General features: G+C 43.8%; 1 protein-coding gene across 1 annotated transcript; it reads right to left on the bottom strand.

Annotated features, from left to right (window-relative positions):
- Positions 1-860: 860 nt before the first annotated feature.
- On the bottom strand, positions 861-7,816 carry LOC134496906 (vomeronasal type-2 receptor 26-like). Its single transcript, XM_063302622.1, has 6 exons — positions 7,811-7,816; positions 6,682-6,954; positions 4,386-5,240; positions 3,315-3,542; positions 2,261-2,387; positions 861-1,762 (listed from the first exon to the last, which is right to left on the bottom strand). Exons 1-6 carry the CDS (start codon positions 7,814-7,816, stop codon positions 861-863), a joined length of 2,391 nt encoding a protein of 796 aa, XP_063158692.1.
- Positions 7,817-27,611: the final 19,795 nt, after the last annotated feature.

Raw genomic sequence — 27,611 nt, 5'->3', positions numbered from 1 at the left:
GATAGCTTTAGAGATTCAAAAACTCCAATATAATTTCTGTCCTGGAAGGTCAGCCAGGTGGCCAACTGGAAGATTGTTTCAATTTACCTCCCTCTTTGTGGGTGATCACATGACAAGATATATACCTGAGAATTTCCAGTGTCTGATTTTTTCAGGAAAAATACATAGGCACCTTTGTTCAAATGAAAATCTTCTCTGTATATCATCTCCACTCCATTTTACACATTCCGATCTGCATATGAATAAATCCCAATCAGTAAAGTCAAACTTACTATTCACATTAAATATATCCAATTAAGTGAATGAGTGCTGTATATAGCTCATTGTTGTAACAAATCAAATAAAGAAGAAGAAAATACATAGGTCTATAAAAAGAGCTAGTAAATCCTCCACTTTCTCTTTGCGCCATACTAAAAGATATCAATAAATGTATTGTTGCTGTCAGGGGGGTGGGGATGTGGTTATTTATTTATTTATTTACTTATAACATTTATATGCCCCCCTTTGCAAATATATAACTCTGGGCAGCTAGCCACCAACCTACAAAAAACAACAACTATAAACAAAGTCAAAATAATCAAATACAGAGAAAAAACCCAAGGCACTATATAATAAACTCATGACCAAACAGATCCTAATGTTCCAGGGCTAACACATGGAAGAAAAGCTGAGTCCTGGAAGCCTTTCAGAAGGCAAAAAGCATTAGGTCCATCCACATATCAGGGGGAAGGTGGTTCCATAAGGTAGGACAACAATGGAAAAGCTCAATGAAATTGAATTCCACTTTCCAGCTTAAGTGTACACTGGGAAAAATTCTCTGACATGTACGTGCAAAGGGTTGGAGGCAAAGAGACAGATTTTTAAATCTTTCTTTTCATTAGCTGATGCTTATTGTTCAGTTCAGGTCTCATCACAATGATAAAACACTTGGGAAAAAAGATGCATGCCAATAAGCCAGCACCAGAGGAGATCATAGAGAAGATCTCCACAGCCAACATGTATTTCCCCCTTGTACTTAGATAGGTTGGAACAAAGCACAGCCAAACACTGCAGAAGACCAACATGCTGAAGGTGATGAATTTGGCTTCGTTGAAATTGTCAGGTAACTTCCTAGCTAGAAAAGCAGCAGAGAAGCTGACCACAGCCAAGAAACCCAGAAAGCCCAAGACACAGTAGAACATGGTGACGGACCCCTCACTGCACTCCATGATGACTTCTTCAGACATGGAGTGCACATCAAAATCTGGGTATGGTGGGGACATTATCAGCCATGCAGCACAAAAGCTGGCTTGAACAAGGGAACAGGAAAGAAGAATGAAACTGACCATGCTTCTACCCAGCCATTTCCTCAATCTGGAACCAGGTTTGGTGGCCATGAATGCTAGAACCACAACAAAGGTTTTGGCCAATACACAAGAAACAGCCAGAGAGAAGATGATGCCAAAAGCTGGTTGTCGAAGGAGACACACAATCTTATCAGGTCTCCCAATAAATAGAAATACACAAAGGAAAGAGAAGAGGAGGGAAACCAGGAGAGTGTAGGTGAGATTCCGGTTGTTGGCTTTGACAATGGGAGTGTATTTGTGTTTAATGAAGATCCCAAGCACCAGAGCTGTGATCAAAGAAAAAGAAAGAGCACAAATAGCCAAACTGATCCCCATTGGCTCTTCATAGGATAAGAACGTTATGAGTTTTGGAATGCATGTATCTTTGTTGTGGTTTGGATAATGATCTTTTGGACAATGAGAACAGTCTTCCATGTCTGAAAAAGAAAACAGCAATTCTGTGTACAGTGCCTTTCAGCCATCAAGCCTTAGTGTTGCACAGCACTGAGAGAGAAACTAGTATCGACATTGACACTGAGTATTTAACCATTCTAATTTGAAGCCATACTCACTGAGGACCAGGGAGAAATCTAGGGCCAGAAATTTTGGCCCATACCCAAAGCCTTTACCTGTTATATATTTCATTCTATCTTGGGTATCCCATAATATGTATTATTTGTATATCATTCTTGGGTATAAATCTGCATCCAATGTATTCTCATAATCCTTTTCACTGTGAACAGCTTTAAGTGCAAGGGAATGAACGCACATATGGTATATATGGGGAGCTTGTGTTTTTAATCCTTGTACACTACCCAGATTCACTTATGTGAGATGGGTATTCATATAAATAATCTAAATAAATTAATAAACCAAATAAATATATAACCCTGTTTGTGTGGTGGCTTATCCCATTATTTCTCAAAAATATTTACCTTCTTTATTTGAAATTTTCCCTTCTGGACATGGGTGGCAATCATAGCAACAAAATGGTTTATCTTCCTTCTTGGTCTTGCTATACCCTGTTTGGCAAGGATCATTACACAAGGAAAGAGGATGTGCCTATCCAGAAATTAAGGAGAATACTGTTAACATTAAAAAAAAAAAAAGTATTTGAGCAATTCTGATCTTGCTCAACTGTCAAATTACTAAGCAGCACTCTCTGGTGCCTCACCAAACCTAGAAGTGTATCAGCCAGAACTGAGGAGGCAGAAGATTCCTTTCAGCCTCTCCTGACATTTGAGTTTTGGGGGAAAAAGCTGAGAGGAACCCCCAAACAGAGAAGGTGAAACACATGGTCACTTTGCTTTGCTGTTACAAGTGAGGGGACTCTTTGCTTCTTTGAGCCATCTGAAAGCAAGTTTCATTTGAAGCTTCACTGAGAAAAAGCACCTCTTCAGGTCTTCATACATATTTTGTTTTCTGTTTATTTCTAAAAACTGTATTTTTTTACTGTTCAGTCCATTATCTACTCTGTTTTTTGCCTTTTATGCATTGTTAGGATGGCAGCCTGATAATGAATTCAGAAAAAGAAACTGCTCTAAAGTACTATTTGTGAAGTGACAACTTAAAGAACAAATTACAGGGAATTTTGGGAGTTGAAGTGTGTACAACTTAAAGTTGTAAAGTTAAAAAAAAAACATTGATTTAAATGAATTGGAGAATATTATGTATCATCCCCATCCAGGAAGACAGTGGCTGAGTTCAATAGGGGTGATGGGACCTACATGCTGACATGTATAGGGGATACCAATCTGAATATATAGGGGATAACAGTTTGAAGAGAACTAGTATATAAGATTGCAGCCTAAATTTCAAAACCAAGGTCTCAGAGTCCCTTGACTAAGAAAAACTCAGAATCAAAATGAAGTTTATTTGATAATGTAAATTGTAGCCATTTGTAAAATGTTTAGTTTCTAACTACTTCCTAGGAAATCATAGTTTTTAATGTTGTTCAAATGAAAGAAAACACAGCTATACAGACCCCACCTGGTTAAAGCTTTTTGGCCACATGATGGAATCCCCATATATGTTGAAGAACTTGTCTGGGGAAGCCATTGGGTCTATCCGACCAACCTGGATCCTCAAAAATGACTGGTTTGGGAATGTGACCCAGTTATTAATATCAAATCCACCAATTAGTTCCCCATCTTTGTCAAATGAAATCTTTTCCCCAGCACTGTTGTTGAATGAGACCCTTCTCAGGAATGGATGAAGCTAAATTGAAAAGAGAGAGGGAGGGAAGATAAAACATGTAAGAATCAGTCTATTAGATTGTTCTGTTGTATTTCATTATTAATCTGTGAGTTTCTTAAGCACATGAACAGATAAACATGTATTGTTCTGTAATAGAGGGCCTTGGCAGATGTTAATATTAATACATGAGGAAAGGGGGCATCCTGATTGTTTAAAATATTTTTCGTCCCTTGATGAGGTTCAACCTGTGTCCCTAGAGGGAGGTATTTGTTTCCAGCAGGTATCCTTCTCAGGAAGTATTCATGGGGTTTCTGTTTTCATTTTTCTGAGCAATAGTGAGGAATATTGGATAGGAGAATCATAGGAGAATATGGATGCCTGATTCTAGGACACCATCTCTAGCAAGGTCATGAACAGCTCTAGCACTGGAGATGATGCAAAGGGAACGCCGTAGCATCAATTCCAAAGCTTTTTATGTAATGATGTATCCCTATTATTATGAGTTCATTTTCTCCTTCAGTGTGTGAGCCACATCTAGCAATGGGCATCAGGATAGTCCTTGTCTGGAGGGCACTGGAGAAGTAATAAATGCAGGGGATGTCTTCCATTGTTTCTCTCAAAATTTGACCAAACCAAGGGTCTTCTCTATATAAGGAGACTATGATGTATATCTATGATGCATAATGTCAATATACAATTGCTTCTTATGTCCTCTGTGGTCCTAATATGGTATAAGAATGGAATTGGGGGTAGACATGGCACTTAGATGCCCCAACTTCCTTTGGAATGAGCCTTCTGTGTGGCCTGAACTTGCAGATCTCCTGCGTATCTCTGCTGTGAACATTACCCTGCTCTGAACATTACCTGCCACAATGGTTGGTTCTGAAGCTTCGGCACGCTTCTACCCACAATAGTGTTGTGCTTGATTTTTGATGAACGCATTGCCTCCAAAGCATGCACTACAGCATAGACAGCATTATATACATTGTAGCTCTGGCCAGTCATACTAAGTTCAAACACAGATGCAGGAAGGGTTGCCATCTTCTCCTTCCTTGTACAGATTGTGCCATACTGATTATTTGGATCAGAGTGGTGAAACAAACACCTGAATGCATGTGCCCAGAAATGCCTTAGAAACACATCATGTTCTGCTATGGTTGGATTTCTGATCAGAAGAAATTCCCGGAAGCCTGGCACCTCCCTTGAATGAACTGCAAAAGATAAAGCACCTTGGAGGAAATTTATATCCCAATCTCTTTGACGAGAAATGGATGTGAAATCCATTTCAGCAGTCATGATCCAGACCTTTGTCTTCATTGATATGTCCTCCACTTCTGAATACTGCATTAACATTTTCAAAAAGTTCATGGACTCCATTGCACCATATAAGACTATCACCTTGGCTGTGCTCTTTACAATAATATAGAAGGTTTTGTACGTTTCATCCATCACATCCGTAAAGCCACTGTAAAAAGCTACATTTGGGAAGTCTCCTATGAAATCAAAGCAGATGCCATGCTGGGAAAACACGGGGAGCACCTCCTGTACAAACGTCTCTCCTTTGGCATCATTCACAGCAAGAACTCCAATCCATGTCCACCTAAAATACAGCAATAGCTGGAGGAGGCCCCTGTGTTGGTGGGATTCATCTGGAAACATTTGTTGGATGAAAATAGCTTGAGCTGCTTTATGCATGAGTGGAGCAGAGCCATACGTCAGCTAAGAGAAATGAAGGGGAAGAATGAAGAATGTGTAAGGCTGTTTTTCATCCTGGTGTTTTGGAGGGGGGGTGATTTTTTTTTTTTTTGGTCCCTTGGAGTCATTGTTTATCCTGGCGAGTGCCTGTGGTTTCCTTGGAAAGGTTTTTTGGAATTGGTTTGCCATTGCCTGCTTCCTAGGGCTCAGCAAGAATGACTGGCTCAGGGTCACCCAGCTGGCTTCACTCCTAAGGTGGGACTAGAACTCCTGGTCTCCTGCTTTCTAGCCCAGTGCATTAACCACTACACCAAATTGGCTCTCTGAATAGTGTTACACTTTCTAACTTAAAATGATTATTTTCAAACATTAGTTGAGATGTGTCATGGATTTCCATGTGTGACTATGGTGGTTATGAACAAATTGGACTATTTCAATTTTTTCTCATGTATTGTGAACATGAGAGCATTTTAAATGTGTCCAAATGTAGAAAACATCTGGACAAGAACTAAAGCCTATTGGCCTTAGGAGGAAACTCTGTTGCTCAAGGGTGAATATGGAAGTACAACATAAAAAAAAAAAAAAAAACTTAACAATTGAAGGGGAGAGTCTTTTGAAAAATAAGAACCAAATTTCAGGGGATGTTCCAGTACACAGCCCTGGCATTACTGATGCATGAAGGCTTTTGCACTGGGGTGCATTAAAATCATTGGAAAACTTTTCTCCAAAGAACACAATAAGCATAAAAATGTAATAGGGTTTCAAAGGCTTAAAACCCCATACAACAGAACCTAGATCCAGACTGGACACACTTTTGTGTCAACAAAAATTTAATCATGGAATTTCTGATTGTGTGCTTAGGTTGATATTCTTCCACACATATTAGCACACTGCTCCAAAATTCTCTGAGTGGCCAAGACTTTTGGTAATTGAATGCAAAAGGATAACACTTAAATATATACACATATGAATATATAGCAACCTGTCTTCTGGTTTCACAAAGATTCCTCTCCTTGCCAAGTATGAACACTGATTATGCCATCAATCAAAAACCAGTCAAAGGTCTGAGTTAAAGCTTTTTCCTAAAAATGGATGTCTTTTAGCTTTAGAGGAAACATTTGCATTTGGGAAGAATCACTCATAACTTTAAGCAGTGACCTTCAGACTAAAATGATGTATTACTTTGTGATCCAGAAACAGATTCTGGAATGAAGCCATTAGATGGATGAAGCCTAAAACAAAAACCAGGTAATGTCCATATCTGTAAATGAATGCAAATTACAAGTCTGTTTCGCAAAACTGAAATTTTGTTTATTTTTAATCAAGATTTTCCTCTTCCAGCATAATGTAAGCTTTCTATTTCAATCGTACCCTTTCCCAACCCGCAGCCACAAAATTGCATCCAAATAATCACAAGAACAGTAAATGGCTTGTTCAGTTGTTATATGTCACTAGCACACTTTACCTGGGGAATTTTGTAGATGTCCAGTATGGTTGCCATGTGGAGACAGATGTCATGTCCCCCAATGACTGCAGCTGGATTGTTTTGGACACCACACTTAAAATTAGGGATGAATCTATTTTGAGCAAAGAGAAGCTCCATTGAGGCAAGGTAGGTCCAGCTTGGACTGAAGTAGCTATTATAGATGCTGAATCCCACGGTGACATTGGGTAAAATCTGGGGATTTTCATTGATCTCCTTTATAGCAAAAACTAAGGCCAGGATGTGTTGGTAACTCTGGAACAATACCCTGCAATGAAAACTGCATGCTGCTTTTAAAGTAAATGGTTCCAACAGTATTTCCTGAATTTATGCTTATATTCACTTTAATGCTAAATATTTAATAAATTGTATAAAAATACACTATTTGATTATCATATGAGCAAATGCAAAACCCCCTCTCCTTTGGACTTTTCTGAATAAGGAAGCATTGGCTTTGTTTCAGGCAATACAATTTGCATTGCACAAGTATATAGAATTCACAGTATCACAAACCAGCTTCATAACAGTGGATGGGAACTAAGAGGTAAGACAGTTGCTTCTGACGCCAATAATGCAAAAAAGAAATCATAGCTAATCTTAGCTAACTTAGACCTGTACATAAATTTAAGTCAAACACAGTCTGGGCCCTTGTGCTATCCCTTGATTTTTCTCCTTAGTGGTTATTCTATGAATATTATAATCAAGGTATTTTCATACCATTCATTCATTCAACAGACGAATGCCAGTATTGACAGAGTTTCCACATCAGAATGATAATGGTTAAAAAAAAATAGTTTAAAAGATTAAAGCACCCCATTTATTACTGGGTGATGGTAGCTATAGTGGTGATTGCCTTGAGAATCATTTGATTCAACACTGGGGTGAATGTACAAGACTTACACAAAATCATCAAGAAGGTCCAAAGAAGGGTGTTGAATGAAAGTAACAGGACTGGAAAAGACATAGAGCTGAGAAATAATGCTGGCAATTCTGAGATCTCCAGACTGAAGGTACTTATGATGAATAGGGAGAGGTTTACTAATATTGCAATTATGATTGGGGACCTTACACACCACCCAGGCATTGATACTAATAATGAAACAATAAATACCACCATATTGCCTAGAAGTCTTCCTTCGGTATACAAATACACCTGTTTCCACTTTGGCAAGTGCATATTTCCAAATTGCAGGGCCTGCCATGATTCTCTCAATTGTTTTGAAGACCAAACTGGACAATGTAACACATCAATGATCAAAGGGAGAAACACCTGTCTGCCTGCAGCCCCAGCTCTGAACATTTGGGGGAATATTAATAGCATCCTTTGCCTTTGTTCATGTTTTCCACTCTGATATTCTCAAGGATTTGGAAAAGAAGTGGAGACAATTATGTCTAATTGGATAATTACAATGTACAGTGGATAATCACATACTGAGAGTTTTTCATTCAGTCTTGCCTTAAAGAAGAAACAATGGAAATGTTTTATTTGCTGTGGATCTGGGAAAGATAAAGCCCACAATAATAAGAATGTTAACAGAACCCTTCAATGTGGAAAAAAAATGATTTTTTTGAAAACATCCACCTACCAATATAAAAATGACATTTTGTTTTTGGTTTTTTTTGTAATTTAGAAACTTTATTATTTGTTGCTGTTGTTTGACAAATAGATAAAAACTAAAAAGGATAAAAAAGCCTACAAAGAAAAAAAAGAAAACTAAAGAAGTGTGAAAGTACAAAGAAAACTACTGCTGACTTTCTACAGCAGATATACATAAATCAATATCAAGCTCCTACTCCAATTTAAACTATAATAAACATTATTTCTATAAAACATCTCAATTCTCAGTATAACATTCCCTTCTAAAACAATTTTTCCCTCCCAGTTAAAAGAAAACTTAAAAAAACCCTTCAAACATATTTTTCACCTAATAAACTAAAAAACATTATCCTTCTTCAATATAATTTACTCCTATCTGCCAGCTAAACTAACAAAAAATAACCAAACTACATCTTATTACTATTATTTATATATAAAGATATTATCCAAAAAATGGCATCCATCTAAACTCTTAAAAAATCATCCTGGAAAACATTTTTAAACAATTATCAAGGTAAACCAAAGCATTTAAACTAAAAGAAAGTAACCTGCCAACATCTTATTGTTATTGTATATGTAGGAAAGTAACTTTATTAATACCCTTTTACCAAAAATAAAAGTATTATCCAAACAGCAAGAGCATGTAATGGTTGCCTAATCCCACATACTCAGTCTCACAAGCTCGGGCTTAAAGATAACTGATTTATTAAAGGACTAGTATGCAAATACAGAGAAAGCTGAGAATGAGCAAAAGCGCGCCAAATACAAACTTAAAAGCCTTGTGTTCAAACCCAGTCCCGCCCCGAATGCATGACAGCCAGCCCCCCTCCCAGGTGCTAGCAACCGTTAGCTGCGCCTGGGAAAGTAACCTTGACCAGGCTCGCAAACCCAAACATACATTCCAATGTTGGAAAATAAAGAGGAGGGCAGGAATGGAAAAGAGCAGCATGAACGAATGTGAATATACACGTAAACAGGTTTGACATGTGAAACGTTACGATGTGCACAGATCATTGAAACGTGGAACATGACAGAGCATCTATTTAAATCTTTAGAAGACTGTCCTAATAAACATATTTAAACAATTATCCCACTTCAAAGTGGACATTTACATATCTCAGTATTATACACAGAGCATTCCTCTTGTCAGTCTCAAATTTTACAGCCTGCCTTTAAAAGTCCAAATATTCTTCAAAAACCTTCCAGCCTTTGAAGCCTAATTCTTTCTTGATCCTGATATGACAGCAGCACAGCCTTTCCCATCCCTCTTTTTAGGTCCAAAACTCTTTCTTCTTCAAATTTCCACAACTCAGTTTTCTTCCCTTCACTTTTTGAGTCCAAGCCACCAATCCTCATCTTCTTCTTTAGGGAAGTCACTTTATACTTAGGGTAATTTTCAGCCTTGTCAGCTTCTCTCAGTTGTTGGCACAGTTTGGACTCTACAGGTTCTGAGAGATGATCCAGAACTTGGGTGACTTCAAGGTAAAAGTCTTTAAAAATTGTTTTAATTTCCTCCATTCTCTCTCCACAGTAAGTTATGGTGCCCTCTAGTGCTTCAGGAAAGTCTAAAAATTTCTAAATTTTATCCAGCTCATTATCTTCAAAGTAATCAATTGTGAAGATAGAAAGTAGTAACAAGGACTATTCACACAGGAAAGTGAAAGCAAATACAGTAGGTCAGAATTAATTTTTATTTATTTATTTATTTATTTATTTTCTATCCTGCCTTTAATATTTTTATAAATTATTTTTATATTTTAGAAATATTTAGAAAAAACTGGGAATGAAACATCTGCAAGAAAACAAGAAGGCTTAGAGAGCACCAAGGGATCCACAATGGTTTATACTTGTTGTGATGAAGGTTGTAAGTCACTTCTTTATATATTTCTATTTATTTATTTATTTGTTTATTTTTATCCCATCTTTATTATTTTTATAAATAACTTAAGGCAGCAAACGTACCTAATGCTCCTTCCTCCTCCTATTTTCCCCACAACAACAACCCTGTGAGGTGGGTTGGGCTGAGAGAGAGTGACTGGCCCAAGGTCACCCAGCCAGCTTTCATGCCTAAGGAGGGACTAGAACTCTCAGTCTCCTCATTTCTAGCCCATTGCTTTAACCACTAGACCAAACTGGCTCTATTCCATTAGAATTGGCAGAATTCCAATCTGCAGATTCAGTGAAGTAGGAGAAATATTTTATATACCTCAAAACTAACTTTATTAAAAAGAGCAACAATAAAAAGATAAAATTATTTAGCCCTCAGCATTACAGATTATATATCAAAAGAAGCCAACTTACCAAATTAATAAATTCCAAAAATAATGAAAGTCACCAAGAGATTCTGCATTTCTTTGCTGTAAAAAGCCTCTCTTTGGTAACAAATTAAAAAAAAAAAGATGGTGTTATAGAAATGGGGTGGTCAGTTTTAGAGTCCATTTTTGTCTTCAGTGTGGCTTGGGCAAAGATGACAGCCCCACCTCCCAGCTGATCACTCACCAGTTGATCGCAAAATTCTGTTTTGCGGTCTTCTGGCTGCAACCAGCTGTCCAGAGGACACAAGGGGTGATTCTTGAGGTTCCTCTTGCTTCAGACAACACTTCTGGACTCTAAAATTGCTGCGCTGACAGATCGGTCCCCAGATAGTGGAAAAAACCTGCTCAAGCCACCATTGTCCCCACCAGAAGTCACAAAGATGACATTTGGATAATGTCAAAAGTTAAATACTACAACCTCCAAAAGGCTTAGCATTTGCTGTATTGTTACCCATCTATATGTTTATCTATCATCTATCCATCCATCCATCCATTCTATTATCCACTTTTCTATCTACCTTCCAACTTACTTGTCTTTCTTATTATGAATTAGATTTGTTCAAATCATTGTTTAAATCCACTTCTACATCTGTTCTCTTATGCAGCTTTCCCAAACACCTGCTTCTTATAATGTAAACATCCTTAATATACACTCTGGCAGTGGGAGTGTGTCTATGATTCATCCTAAAGTCACTATAATTGTGAAGAAAGAAAATGTAGAAAATCGAATACTAAGAATATCCGTATGGAGAAATGGTGCAATTCATGTCCATATAAACACTTCCCATTCTAGGATGTTTTCTTGCATGTCTGTACATGAAAAACAATCATAGCAGCAAAACAGTTTTCTCTCCATGTATCAAGATGACCTGAGTCATAATTCTCATTATACAAGGCAAAAAGGAGTTTCTATTCATGACAGTAGGAAAAGAACATTTAGAAACCAACACTGTTTCTGTTACGTTATTCTATGTCAGTCAAAAATCAGAATGCGTCTGAGTAGAATCTGTGTGACTTTGTACTCAGTCATAACTGCTTTATCTTTCACAATCATGTATTCTTAAAAATCAGTTGCAAAGCGATGGGCACACACATGGCTCCACAATATGCCAACTTCTTCATGGCAGACCCACAATGCTTTCTTTATTCTTACCCTTGAAACTCTTCCTTTACTTGAGATTTATTGATGGCATTTTCAGCATTTGAACACAAGAAATAAATCTTTCATCAAATTCTAGCATGATCTCAACCATGTCCACCCCACCATCATCAGCCTTAGCCTTAACGTATATATCTCCTGAGCAAGTCTATCTCCTTGATGTCACAGTAGAACTACACAGTGGACACATAAACACCCCTTTATACAGGAATCCTACAGATTGCCATGCATACCTATATGCATACCTACATGTTTTCAACTTCCATCCAGAATACACCACTAAATATATAATCTATATCCAGGTGATACGCTACAACTGCATTTGTTCTAGCCCACTTGAGAGAGCTACTCATCTGATGGAATTAAAGCAAGCATTCAAGAGGCTGAGCTAGCTACCCAACAAAATCAATAGACAAATCAATAGATCCAGATTAATACCAGGGAGGGCCTATTAAAAGACTGATTACAAAAAATCAGAGCAATGAATATCACAGCCCATACAATGCAAGTACAATGACATTGCACTTCCTCAGGCATTGGGTGCCAAGCCCATACTTGCTTGCTGACAACTACCCAGCCTGAAGCAAATTTTTACAAGCAAGAAGAAACAACAGGACAACGTCGCTGACATGGAAACCAGAACTTGCAACAAACCTAGATGTCTACTTTGCCCCCATACTTATACTAAGAGCCCTCATATATTAAAGAAGTTAACTACTGATGAACTTAGAGATTTCTCAGCTGACATACTGTGATGCAGATGATTATCACAGCTATAGTTCATAATGTAATTAATCAGTGATGCTGTTTGTGTTGATACAGCCCTGGGTAGATCTCACTGTGCTTCCCAGACCACCGTTCTCACACCTTTTCTCCCACCATTTTTGAGATGAAAGTTCCACTCAGTTATATCCAGGTCAACCCCATTTTATGTTTCCTCTTATAGAGCTACAATTGACCTTGACCCTCTAATGGTCTGAATGCAGAACTGCAGCAGAAGGTGATGAGTGGAATAGTAAGTCATCCAAGGATTGTTAATAACCCGACCTTGGATATGAAGGAAATTGCATATTTAGAAATAATGCATCACCCAACTATATTAAATTATCCTGCATTTATTTACATTTAAGCACTTTGCACCTAGTTAAGTGCAAAACTCCATAATTCTGCAGTAAAATTATTTGACATAAAGCTCCTAAACCATTCTTTTTATCAAACAAGAAATTTGGAGGAGAGATGGCAAAACCCGGCAGTTTTGACCCAATGCCCAGATCTAGCAGTGTGACTAATCCACAAGGTAGATGATAGATAGTTATAGATGGATAGATGATAGATATTCAATAGCTCACAAATAAATTAAATTATAGGTAGGTCCTCACTTAATGACAGCAATTGGGACTGGCAACTCTGTTGCTAAGTGACACAGTCATTAAATGAAACATCACATGACCATGCCAGACTTATGACATCAGTTCTGCTGTGGTCATTAAGCAAATCACCCACAGTCATTAAATGTGACATCCGTGATTTGCAACTTACTGCTGGCTTCTCTACTGACTTTGCTTGCCAGAAGCCAGTTGTGAAATGGCAGTCACATGACTGCAGGATATTGTGACCATCATAAATGTGTGCCAGTTGCAAAGTGCCCAAATGGCAATCACATGACCACTGGGATGCTGTGATAATCCTAAGTTTGAGGACCAGTCATAAAGCTACTTTTTCAGAACCTTCATAAATTCAAACTGTCACTAAACAGGGCTACCTGTATTGTCCATAACAAGAAGACATGGAGAGATTACAAAGGGACATGAACTGAGACAAATATGATGCAGGAGGACATTATTGTTCTTAGTAAATGGTTGCAAATGCTACAGAAAGGGAACAGGCTTTCCTTCAGTTGTTTTATTTTTATTTTTGGTCATTATTTGCTGCCTGTTGTTCAGCTCAAGTTTCAGTACAATGATAAAGCATTTGGGAAAAAAGTTAAAGCCCAACAAGCTAGCACTAGAGGACAAGATGGAAAAGATCTCCACAGCCACCATGTATTTTCCTTTGGTACTCAGATAAGTTGGAACAAAAGACACCCAAACACTGCAGAAAACCAACATACTAAATGTAATAAATTTGGCTTCATTGAAATTGTCAGGTAACTTCCTAGCATAGAAAGCTGCAGAGAAGCTTACAATTGCCAAAAATCCCATATAGCTCAATACACAGCAGAACATGATGACTGACCCGTCATTACATTCCAGTACAATTTCTTTGGACATTGAATGTGCATTAAGGTCTGGGAATGGTGGAAACGTTGCCAACCACACTGCACAGATTGTGCTTTGAGTAAGAAAGCAGGAAAGAACAATGGAGCTAACCAACCTTTTCCCCATCCATTTCCTCATCTTGGATGAAGGTCTAGTAGCCCTGAATGCTACCACAACAACAATGGTTTTGGCTAATACACAAGAAACTGCCACTGAAAAGATGATGCCAAAAGCTGGTTGTTGAAAGGTACATGTGATCTGATTAGGCTGCCCAATGAAAAACAGAACACAAAGGAAGCAGAACAAGAGGGTGATGAGAAGTGTGATTGTAAGGTTCCGATTGTTGGCTTTGACAATGGGAGTATTTCTGTAATTAATGAAGATCCAAAGCACCAAAGCTGTGATGAAGGAAAAGAAAAGAGCAGAAATAACCAAGCTGATCCCCATGGGTTCCTCATATGTTAAGAAAGTGATTTCTTTTGGAATGCATTGATCCTGTTTCTGATTTGGATAATGGTCTTTTGGACATTGATAACAATCATCTTGGTCTGAAAAAGAACATGGCAGAGTGTTAGTTCTGAAGCAGAGACCACAAGGGAAACACAAAATATAGATTTCCACCTTTCTCACCCAGTTATCTTCAGCAAAGGATCGTTACCTTGTCGTGGTGCTGGAGCTTGAGCACCTCAATGATGCCATGAGCTAAACCGTGAAGGGCCACCCAAGACGGGAAGGTCATGACAGAGAGGTCAGACTAAATGCGATCCCTGGGGAAGGTAATGGCAACCCACCTCAGTATTCTTGCCGTGAAAACTAAATGGATCAGTACAACCAGAGATATGTCGGTATACCATCGGAAGATGAGACCCCCAGGTCGGAAGATGGTCAAAATGCTACTGGGGAGGAACAGAGGATGAGATCAACTAGCCCCAGACGTGATGACGCAGCTAGCTCAAAGCCGAAAGGACGGCTAGCGGCCGACGGTGCTGGTGGTGAACGGCGAATCCGATGATCTAAGGATCAACACACCATCGGAACCTGGAATGTAAGATCTATGAGCCAGGGCAAATTGGATGTGGTTATTGGTGAGATGTCAAGATTAAAGATAGACATTTTGGGCGTCAGTGAACTGAAATGGACTGGAATGGGCCACTTCACATCAAATGACCACCAGATCTACTACTGCGGACAAGAGGACCACAGAAGAAATGGAGTAGCCTTCATAATTAATAGTAAAGTGGCTAAAGCAGTGCTTGGATACAACCCAAAAAACGACAGAATGATCTCAATTCGAATTCAGGGCAAGCCATCTAACATCACAGTGATCCAAATATACGCCCCAACCACAAATGCTGAAGAAGCTGAAGTAGAGCAGTTCTATGAGGATCTGCAGCACCTACTGGACAACACGCCTAAAAGAGATGTTATTTTCATCACAGGAGACTGGAATGCTAAGGTGGGCAGTCAAATGACACCTCGAATTACAGGTAAGTATGGCCTGGGAGAACAAAACGAAGCAGGACACAGGCTGATAGAATTTTGCCAAGACAATTCACTCTGCATAACAAACACTCTCTTCCAACAACCTAAGAGACGGCTTTATACATGGACTTCACCAGATGGACAACACCGAAATCAGATTGATTACATCCTTTGCAGCCAAAGGTGGCGGACATCTGTACAGTCGGTAAAAACAAGGCCTGGAGCTGACTGTAGTTCAGATCACGAACTTCTTCTTGCACGATTTAGGATCAGACTAAAGAGATTAGGGAAGACCCACAGATCAGCTAGATATGAGCTCACTAATATTCCTAAGGAATATGCACTGGAGGTGAAGAATCGATTTAAGGGACTGGACTTAGTAGATAGGGTCCCGGAAGAACTCTGGATAGAAGTTGGCAGCATTGTTCAGGAGGCGGCAACAAAATACATCCCAAAGAAAGAGAAAACCAAGAAGGCAAAATGGCTGTCTGCTGAGACACTAGAAGTAGCCCAAGAAAGAAGGAAAGCAAAAGGCAACAGTGATAGGGGGAGATATGCCCAATTAAATGCAAAATTCCAGAGGTTAGCCAGAAGAGATAAGGAATTATTTTTAAACAAGCAATGCGTGGAAGTGGAAGAAGACAATAGAATAGGAAGGACAAGAGACCTCTTCCAGAAAATTAGAAACATTGGAGGTAAATTCCAGGCCAAAATGGGTATGATCAAAAACAAAGATGGCAAGGACCTAACAGAAGAAGAAGAGATCAAGAAAAGGTGGCAAGAATATACAGAAAACCTGTATAGGAAGGATAACAATATCGGGGATAGCTTTGACGGTGTGGTCGGTGAGCTAGAGCCAGACATCCTGAAGAGTGAGGTTGAGTGGGCCTTAAGAAGCATTGCTAATAACAAGGCAACAGGAGACGACGGCATCCCAGCTGAACTGTTCAAAATCTTGCAAGATGATGCTGTCAAGGTAATGCATGCTATATGCCAGCAAATTTGGAAAACACAAGAATGGCCATCAGAGTGGAAAAAATCAACTTATATCCCCATACCAAAAAAGGGAAACCATAAAGAATGTTCAAACTATCGAACAGTGGCACTCATTTCACATGCCAGTAAGGTAATGCTCAAGATCCTGCAAGGTAGACTTCAGCAGTTCATGGAGCGAGAATTGCCAGATGTACAAGCTGGGTTTAGAAAAGGCAGAGGAACTAGAGACCAAATTGCCAATATCCGCTGGATAATGGAAAAAGCCAGGGAGTTTCAGAAAAACATCTATTTCTGTTTTATTGACTATTCTAAAGCCTTTGACTGTGTGGACCATAACAAATTGTGGCAAGTTCTTAGTGGTATGGGGATACCAAGTCATCTTGTATGCCTCCTGAAGAATCTGTATAACGACCAAGTAGCAACAGTAAGAACAGACCACGGAACAACAGACTGGTTTAAGATTGGGAAAGGAGTACGGCAGGGCTGTATACTCTCACCCTACCTATTCAACTTGTATGCAGAACACATCATGCGACAAGCTGGCCTTGAGGAATCCAAGGCTGGAGTTAAAATCTCTGGAAGAAACATTAACAATCTCAGATATGCAGATGATACCACTTTGATGGCTGAAAGTGAAGAGGAACTGAGGAGCCTTATGATGAAGGTGAAAGAAGAAAGTGCAAAAGCTGGTTTGCAGCTAAACCTCAAAAAAACCAAGATTATGGCAACCAGCTTGATTGATAACTGGCAAATAGAGGGAGAAAATGTAGAAGCAGTGAAAGACTTTGTATTCCTAGGTGCAAAGATTACTGCAGATGCTGACTGCAGTCAGGAAATCAGAAGACGCTTAATCCTTGGAAGAAGAGCAATGACAAATCTCGATAAAATAGTTAAGAGCAGAGACATCACACTGACAACAAAGGCCCGCATAGTTAAAGCAATGGTGTTCCCTGTAGTAACATATGGCTGCGAGAGCTGGACCATAAGGAAGGCTGAGAGAAGGAAGATCGATGCTTTTGAACTGTGGTGTTGGAGGAAAATTCTGAGAGTGCCTTGGACTGCAAGAAGATCCAACCAGTCCATCCTCCAGGAAATAAAGCCAGACTGCTCACTTGAGGGAATGATATTAAAGGCAACACTGAAATACTTTGGCCACATAATGAGAAGACAGGACACCCTGGAGAAGATGCTGATGCTAGGGAGAGTGGAAGGCAAAAGGAAGAGGGGCCGACCAAGGGCAAGATGGATGGATGATATTCTAGAGGTGACGGACTCGTCCCTGGGGGAGCTGGGGGTGTTGATGACCGACAGGAAGCTCTGGCGTGGGCTGGTCCATGAAGTCACGAAGAGTCGGAAGCGACTAAACGAATAAACAACAACACCCAGTTATATTTCTATGAAGCCATGCTCGACATTAATCAAAAAGAAAGCTAACATCAGTGATGAAAGGGAGCACAAAGCTAATCTGTGTTTTGATACTACACTTTTTGTATTATCTGTACTTTTACCATGTTTTAATATACTACTTGCAAGGTTTGCTGTGTTCCAGTACATAATATTTGCGTTCATCCTCAATCTTGCTATCTGAATTTGTAAATATTATAAGAAATGGAAAGAAAAGAAGCTCTATATGTCTGTATAAGATATACGTGTGTATATAGGCATAGATATAATCACATGCTGTGTATCTTACAGACATAGAGCATTTTCAATGCACTCATACATGTGTATGCATTTTTATATGTATACAAAGTTTTACACAAAGCATTCAATAAAGGACAGCCATATTTCATTTTAATCATCCATACAGAATATACATATGTAAACAACTTGTTCGTAACATCAGGTCTTTAATTCATTGTGTAATTGGGGCCATGCATTTATCTTTATGTGTTGAAGGACACGTCTTTTATTTATAAGAAGGATGCAGAAAATCCATTCCTGCTGTTCAGCTGTCCAGTCTCCATGTAAAAGGATGTAGTTCAAAAAACTATGGACATCCAGAAACTATGGATATAGAAAAAAACTATGGATATCCATCTCAGTCAAATTATTATGTGTAATTACTTCTTTCTGGAATATAACATTGTGTAAACATAAAAGAAATTGAATATCTACATATTAGCTTACAAGAAAATACATTTGTAAACTTTATATATGGCACATCTCACCCTCCTGGTTCGAAATCTTCCATTCTGGACATGGGAGGCAATCATAGCAGCAAAATGGTTTCCCTTCCTTCTTCATTTTGCTATATCCTCTCCAGCAATGGTTGTTACACATAGAAATGGGTTGGGCCAATTCATAAACGAAAAGAGAATATTTTAACATGGAGAAAAGAAAAAAGCATTTTTTAAATCTATACTTTGTCTCAGAACCAGTAATTTAGAAATCAAGCCATGACCCGAGCTGGCATAATATAATGCCTTCATTTGCAAAGATCACTTAGTGCACTCTTGGTCCACCATTCAGGGAGGTGATTAGGCACATATTAAAGATAATGGTTAAGTATTATGTTGATATTTATTTTAAAGGTTCATACCCCTACCTTTCAATCAAATGATTTCTGGTACTGATTATAACACACCAAGAAATAGAAGAAACAATATATTGGCCCTTAGTGATAGAGGACAGGTGCTCCTCTATTCCCTCATTCTTGGGGCCATGGTACAACTGGCAATTAGATCAGCATGGTACCTTGAATGAAAGAAGCAGGCTCTTTAAAGCTGTTCATTTTCTTGCAGACAACTAGCATCTGGTTTGTCTATATATGGAATCTAGACCATCTAAAAATATCATTCAAAGCACAGTCAATTATATTTTGCCATAATATTGTTTTACTTTTGACTTCTCTGTCACTGCACCTGTCTTATACACATTCCCATAAAGATTCAGATGACGCTGACCAGGTTCTTTCCCAAAGAGAGAGTCAGAATGCTGTGTGAACCCATTTTAGTATAAGCAGTGTGAGTTATTGCATCCAGTGCAGTGTTCTGTTTTGTTTATTATACTCTGAAGTTTTTAACCCTCTATTAGCTTCCCAGAGTTGCTTGGTGAGGGGAGATACTACAAACTGAAGTAATAAAATAAAGAAAAATAAGCATTATCTTCCCAACCATGCTGTCATGAGTGCCGTTGAGCTGAAGACATCAGCGCAATGGCACACATGACAATAACAAGGAAACAGGGGAAGGGGCTCAAGATAAGTAGCCATCAACTTACAAAGACTCAAGAACAAGAGACAATGGCTAAACGGATCGCGAGGCACACCCAAGCTGTTAGCGCTAGCGCAACGGAGATCGCCCAGCTGACAGCAATCACCGGAGGAATAGGGAAACCGATGATGGGCGATCCCGGAGTGCCAGCGGGGCCTCGCAACCCCTCACCTACCGGCAAGACAGCATGCTGGACAAAGGGGGGTGACGTAACCGCGAGTGAGGGGGCGCTGACCGGCGCGGGGTATTTAAACCCCGCACCGGCGCGCTCCTGTCACTCTCAGCTTTTTTCTACCACTGTATCTACACTGCGAATAAACCAGAGCCTGCTTCAACGGAATCAGTGTCTGTGTGTTACTCGGAGGTAGGCAGCGCATGACATAAAGCTGAGAGTCATAAACTCAGCCTCGCCGAGCCCCACCGGACGATAACGAGCCGCGGGAGGAGTAGACGGCAAGAAGACCAGGAATGATGAGGCCGGCACGACGCGGACAAGGGGGGCGAGCCGCACGGCAAGAAGCAGAGGAGGACCGATCGAGGCCAGAGGCAACGCGGACTCCCGGAGCCATGGATGCCCACCCGGCCCAACCCGAGCCTCAGCTCCAACCCCAAGGGGAGATGGTGACGGAGGCAACCCGGCCACGGGAGGGAGCAACATACCTCCCGAGACCAGCGGAGAACCCCGCGCCCCACATCGCACCCCAGCCACGGGCATGGAGCGGCAGCCCAACGGCGGTAAGCATGGGGGAGGACGAAGAAGCAACCCAGCTGACGGCGGAGGAAGCGGACCAACGGTCGGGAGGGCCTGAACCCCACCGGCAACCCACCCCCGCCGACACACCGATGGAACCGGCCCCAGCGGCGGCGTGGATCGCGGACGAGGACGCACAAGCTAGACTCGCGGCCATGGAGACCCAACTGAAGGAACTCCGGACCATGCTTCAGTCGTTGATGCCCCCCGCGCCGCCCAACGACGTCCCCGCACAGGTCCACAACCCGAGCGAAGCGCCGAACTCCCACGGGCCAGATGAAGGTCAACAAACGGCCCAGGCGGACGACGCCACAGGCCGGGAAGCGAGAGGAAGGGGCTCACAAAACGCCCGGGCCCCAGAGGACTTCCCCATCTTCTTTGATGGGAACCCCGCGAAACTGTCGTTCTTCATCACGAACGCCAGGGAGTTCATGGGGAGGCACGGACACTCCTATGACTCCGAAGCGGACAAGATCGCAGCCGTGGCGATCAAACTACAAGACCGGGCGGCGGACTGGTACGTCCAACTGTACGAGTCCAGCTCCCCCGCCCTCGCCAACTTCCCCGCCTTCATCAACGAGATGAAGAGCTACTTTGAGGACCCACTAGCCAAAGTGAGGGCGAAAAGTGCACTCCAAAGACTTAAACAGGGCACACGCACTGTCCCGGACTACGCCCTCGAGTTCAAAGCCCTCGCGGGGAAGGTCAACGACTGGTCCGAGACCACCCTGCTGGAAATGTTCAAAAGGGGGCTCAACCGTGACGTACTTCAATGGGCCCTCTACCGCGACGACCCAGAGACTCTACACGGGTGGATCCACCTCGCGGGGAAAGCAGAACACGCACACCACACCTTCCTCATGACAACTACGGAAGACACGACCAACACCTGCAAAAAGGTACCCGCACCACATGTGAGGACGGCCGGCCCCACATACCCAAGGATGAAATTTAATCGCAGGCCCTGCGGGAGGTGCGGGAAACTGGGGCACAAGACGGCAGACTGCTTCGCCAACCGACCGCCGACCAGTGTGCCTAAAACCGCCCCGAAAACTAGCCCCAAACCACCTAACCCGCCGCCGCCCCCTCACCACCGAATGACCGGAGCCACAGAGACACCAGAGGAAGGCTGGGATGCCTACTGGGGGGAAGAGGACGCCGTAGACCCAGACCAGCTGGCGGGAAACGCTCCCCGCCTGCCCTGAAATGCGTTGCGAGGCAGGCGGTGGGACAGCAGCGCGGACCACCTCGACGGAACGGCGAAAGCTCCGTTATAATGGCGGCAATCAAACTCTCTGCCGGCAACGGAGCCACCACGGCCGCGGCACTAGTGGACTCGGGGTGCTCGAAAAACCTCATCCACCCCGACTTAGTCGCCAAACTCGACCTCCGCTGCTCCCCCCTCCCCACGCTGCTGGCATTCCACCAGCTGGACGGCTCAACAGCGGGAGGGAAACCAGCCACGATGCAGACTGAGCCGGTCACCCTGCAAATGGGCACTCACACCGAATGCACATCGTTCGTCGTCACCCACATCGGACGACCCATTGCAGTCCTGGGAATGCCATGGCTCACGACAAACAACCCGCGCATCGACTGGGAGACCCGCACCTTCACATTTGGCGACGGCGAGTATCGGGCACCAGTTCCGGCGGGCAGAACCAACCCCACTGTGGGACGAGCAGAGGCGACTACACAGGACAATGCAGCTACCACAACAGACCTACCGGAACAATACGCCGACTTCTCCGAGGTCTTCGGAGAGGCGGAAGCTGACCAACTACCCCCCCACCGCAAGATGGACTGTCGGATCGACCTGCTGCCCGACGTCCCCTTACCTAGACCGAAGATCTACTCGATGACCCCGAAGGAGATGGCAACCCTCCGGGAGTTCATCGATAAAAACCTAGAGAGGGGATTCATAGAGCCAGCATGCTCACCGGTCGGAGCCCCCGTCTTATTCCGGGAGAAGAAAGACGGCACCCTACGGCTCTGCACCGACTACCGGGGCCTAAACGCAGCTTCCCTGTCCAACAAATACCCCTTACCCCTGGTGAAAGACATGCTCGCCCACCTGTCCACGGGCAAGGTCTTCTCCAAACTGGACCTTCGCGAGGCGTACTACCGCATCTGAATCAGGGAGGGGGACGAATGGAAGACTGCGTTCAACTGCCCCCTAGGCGCCTTCCAGTACAAAGTGCTGCCGTTCGGACTCGCGGGGGCCCCGGGGGTGTTTATGCAGCTCATCAATGAGGTCCTACATGAACACCTGTTCAAAGGGGTCCTCGTCTACATAGACGACGTCCTTATCTACACTAAAACGCACGAGGAACATGTGACCCTAGTCAGAGAAGTCCTCGATAAGCTTAGAAGGGCGCAGCTCTATGCCAAACCCACAAAGTGCGAATTCCATAAAGCGCGCCTAGACTACCTGGGGTACCGAATCTCCGGAGACGGCATAGAAATGGACCCCGCAAAAGTCGAGGCGGTGCTGAACTGGGAACGCCCCCGCAACAGACGCCAACTCCAGAGCTTCCTCGGCTTCGCGAATTTTTACAGATCATTCGCCCGGGGGTTCGCAGAGATAGCCCTCCCCCTAACGGACCTCCTCAAAACCAAAGGGGTGGGGGACACCCGACGCGCCAAGAACCCGGGCACAGTATTGAATTGGACTCCCGCGTGCCAGACCGCATTCAACAAGTTGAAAGCGCTGTTCACCACGGAGCCAATCCTCGCGCACCCGGACCCAGAACGGCCGTTCGTGGTCCAAGCCGACACCTCAGACTTCTCCCTGGGGGCCATCCTACTCCAAAAGGACCCCACAGGACTCCTGAAACCATGCGCCTACCTGTCGAGGAAATTCTCCGAGACAGAAAGGCGATGGCACGTCTGGGAGAAGGAAGCCTTCGCGGTAAAATCGGCACTAGAAACATGGAGACACCTACTCGAGGGAGCCACCCAACCATTCGAGGTCTGGACCGACCACCGGAACCTCGAGGCCCTCCGAACGCCCAGACGCCTCAGCCCAAAACAGGTCCGATGGGCCCAATTCTTCAGCCGCTTCAACTTCCAGCTGAAGTTCATGCCGGGTAAAAAGAACTTCCTGGCTGACGCCCTTTCCCGACTGCCCCAAGACGAAGAGCCCGCCCCAGACACCATTGGGACGGTCCTATCCGCTTCTCAACTGGGGATGGCCGTGACCACCCGGAGCGGCGCTCGGAGGCAGCTCGACTCTACGGCGCAACCGACGGCGGGACAACCGGTGACCAGACGATGCCAACCGCAACTACCAGGGGGGATACGCACGGACCTCGCCGCCGCCCTCAAAACCGACCCCTGGTTCCTGGCAAACCCCGACAAGGTAACGATGGCACAGGACCTGGCATGGGGGGAAGGCAGAATCTATGTCCCGGACTCGCAACGCCAAGCGATCTTGCATAGATCCCACGACACCAAGCAAGCGGGACACTTTGGGTTCCTTAAGACCCTGCACCTAACAAGGCGTCAATTCTGGTGGCCCGCGCTAAGACGGGACGTGAAAGCTTACGTAGCGTCCTGCCCAACATGCGCCAGAGCCAAACGGGCACCAGGCAAACCCGCGGGGCTTTTACAACAGGTGGCAGAACCCTCCCGCCCATGGGAGGAAATCTCCATGGATTTTATAGTGGACCTCCCACCCAGCCAGAAGAAAACGGCCATTTGGGTGGTGAAAGACTATTTTTCGAAACAGGCCCACTTCATCCCCTGCACGTCGGTCCCGTCCGCACAACAACTAGCCAAACTCTTCCTCATCCACGTGTACAGGTTACACGGATGTCCCGCACGTGTGGTGACCGACAGGGGCACACAATTCACTTCTAAATTCTGGCGGGCCTTCCTAAAGCTGACGGGGACCCAACAGGCCCTATCCACTGCCTGGCACCCCCAGACGGACGGAGCCACAGAGGTCCTCAATGCCACCCTAGAACAATTCATACGCTCATACACCAACTATCATCAAAACAACTGGGCCGAACTGCTCCCGTTCGCCGAAGTCGCATACAACAACGCCGTTCACACGAGCACGGGGAAAACTCCGTTCGAGGTAGTCTCGGGGCGCGACTTCGTCCCCATACCGGAGCTACCACAACCCCCGGAACCCCAGGTGGACGCTAGCAACTGGGGACGGAAGATTGCGCAATCGTGGCCAATAATCACGGCAGCGCTGAAGGATGCACAGGCGGCCTACAAGGAGCAGGCCGACAAGCACCGGCGCCAACAACCGACGTTCCAGGTGGGGGATATGGTCTACCTATCCACCAAATTCCTAAAGTCACCCCAACCCTCGAAAAAACTGGGGCCTAAGTACATCGGGCCGTTCCGAGTCACGCAGATAGTGAACCCGGTGGCAATACGCTTGGACCTGCCACACAACCTACGGAGACTCCACCCGGTGTTCCACACCAGCCTCCTGAAACCGGCAACCACCTCTCGATGGCACCCAAGCACGCCACTGCCCTCACCGGTGATGATCGACGGGCAACATCACTTTGACGTAAGGGACATACTCGACTCCCTCAGGCAATGGGGAACTTTACACTATTTGGTCAGGTGGAAACACTTCCCCCACCCAGAATGGGTGGCAGTGCACAACGTTAACGCGCCTGACCTGACCCGGGCTTTTCACCGGGCGTACCCCGACAAGCCTAAAGCAAGACTAGGAAACCGACACCTGCATAACCCCTCCCCCGCGGGCCCCCCCCGCCTACCGTGCCCCAAGGGAAAGGGCCCCCCCAAGCCCGTGACTTGGGTGGACCTCCCCCCCCTGGGACTCACCCCCCCCGCCCCAGGCCCACGAGGCAGTGACAAGCGGTCGCCAGCACCCTCCCCCCGCCCCGGGCCCACGGGGGAGTGGCAATCAAGTCAACAGTGCATCCTGGGGGCAACGCCCAGGAGCACACATAACAAAGGCAACGCACTTAGAATAAAAATAAGGGCCCTACCTGGAGCTGATAAGCACCCGACCAGCCACGCCTCTCTCCTCGTCGAACCGAGCCAAACAAACAGGGTGTGGCCGGAGCATGCGCACGCCCAGGGTGTGACCGGGGCATGCGCACTAAGAACACACCCTAGAGGGACACGTGGTAGAGGGCAGAACAAAGGGTGGGGCGAAAACACTCCGGCGGGAAATTAAAACAAAAACAAAAACAAAAAAACCATTTTGACAGCTCTCCTGGTAAAAAACCGGAAAGCCGGGGGGGGGCACTATTCGGACAGGGGGCAGTATGTCATGAGTGCCGTTGAGCTGAAGACATCAGCGCAATGGCACACATGACAATAACAAGGAAACAGGGGAAGGGGCTCAAGATAAGTAGCCATCAACTTACAAAGACTCAAGAACAAGAGACAATGGCTAAACGGATCGCGAGGCACACCCAAGCTGTTAGCACTAGCGCAACGGAGATTGCCCAGCTGACAGCAATCACTGGAGGAATAGGGAAACCGATGATGGGCGATCCCGGAGCGCCAGCGGGGCCTCGCAACCCCTCACCTACCGGCAAGACAGCATGCTGGACAAAGGGGGGTGACGTAACCGCGAGTGAGGGGGCGCTGACCAGCGCGGGGTATTTAAACCCCGCACCGGCGCGCTCCTGTCACTCTCAGCTTTTTTCTACCACTGTATCTACACTGCGAATAAACCAGAGCCTGCTTCAACGGAATCAGTGTCTGTGTGTTACTCGGAGGTAGGCAGCGCATGACACATGCAGTCTTTGATTGATAAAGCACTCTTATTCTTCAATACACTAAAATAGGTTTTACAGGTTAATAATCTTTGATACCTGCCAAAATAATTCACTTGCAGTGAATTTTAGTGTCTTCCCAAGTGAATATTTATAGCTCAATCTTATATGCATATGAGCAGAGAAGCCTTTTCTTAAGTTTTTTTTTTTTTTTTAAACTAGTATTGATACAGAAAGTCCTTACCTGATTAAAGCTTCTGGGCCACATGATTGAATCCTCACAAATGCTAAAGAATTTGTCTAGGGGAGCCATGGGATTTAGCCTTCCAACTATGACTCTGAGGAAGGACCAGTTTGGGAATGTGACCCAGTTAATAATATCAAATCCACCAACTGATTCTCCATTTTGATCAAAGGAGATATGTTCTCCCAAACTATTGTTGAATGAAGCACTGCTCAGGAAGTAATGCAGCTAAAAGGAAGGAAGGAAGGAAGGAAGGAAGGAAGGAAGGAAGGAAGGAAGGAAGGAAGGAAGGAAGGAAGGAAATTTAAAATTCAGATAGATAAATCATTCTGCATCTGGGACTGTCACTTTCACATATATGTTCAGTCCTTAATTATTTCCATCCCATTTCTACTTCAGTCTGAAAATTTGTAAAACCACCCTTATGCCTAAAGGAAATTTCACGTTTATTTTTCTCTACCAATTTTCTATACCACAAACCATTTTCTCCACACTTCCTTTAACCTAGACATTTGAATGAATAAGTGAATACAAGTGAATACTCTCCTTGGACCTTGTTGTTTATTCGTTTAGTCGCTTCTGACTCTTCGTGACTTCATGGACCAGCCCACGCCAGAGCTTCCTGTCAGTCGTCAACACCCCCAGCTCCCCCAGGGACGAGTCCATCACCTCTAGAACTCCTTGGACCTAGAGAGGCACAAATGTCCAAGTCTTGCTCCCCACTCCACACTCTGTGGGATGAGCTCTCTTAGGATGCTATTGTTGGTGAGTATCTGTGGTTGCCATTCCTGCTTTGTAAGTCTCAAACCCTAGTTCAGGAGAGAGCTATTTCATCTCTGAAAGTCTTCTGCTCAGAAAGTTATATGGTTGCTGAGCAATGAGGGCATTCCTTTCCTTTCTTTGAATATTGTGGTCCCTAGGAATAATTATGGGAAGAATAAGGAGCTTTGAATATCTGTCTGTAAGGCAGTCTAGATACCAGCAGTAGCAGAGCTATTGCTGTGACCCTATCTCTAGTGAAATGGGAACATCAAAGAATTATCTTCCACTGTGTTGGTGCAATGACTGTAAGATATGTACAGTATCCATGTCAGCATCAACTCTGCCTGCAGGACAATTACAATGCTAGGGGTAGATTTCATTGCTTTTCTGCCATGTTTGTATTTCTCCCCTCC

This window comes from Candoia aspera, chromosome 4, assembly GCF_035149785.1.
Source record: "Candoia aspera isolate rCanAsp1 chromosome 4, rCanAsp1.hap2, whole genome shotgun sequence".
Classification (NCBI taxonomy): Eukaryota; Metazoa; Chordata; class Lepidosauria; order Squamata; family Boidae; genus Candoia; species Candoia aspera.
Note: the sequence above shows the minus strand (reverse complement) of the source record. Positions and strands in the feature narration are given on the sequence as shown.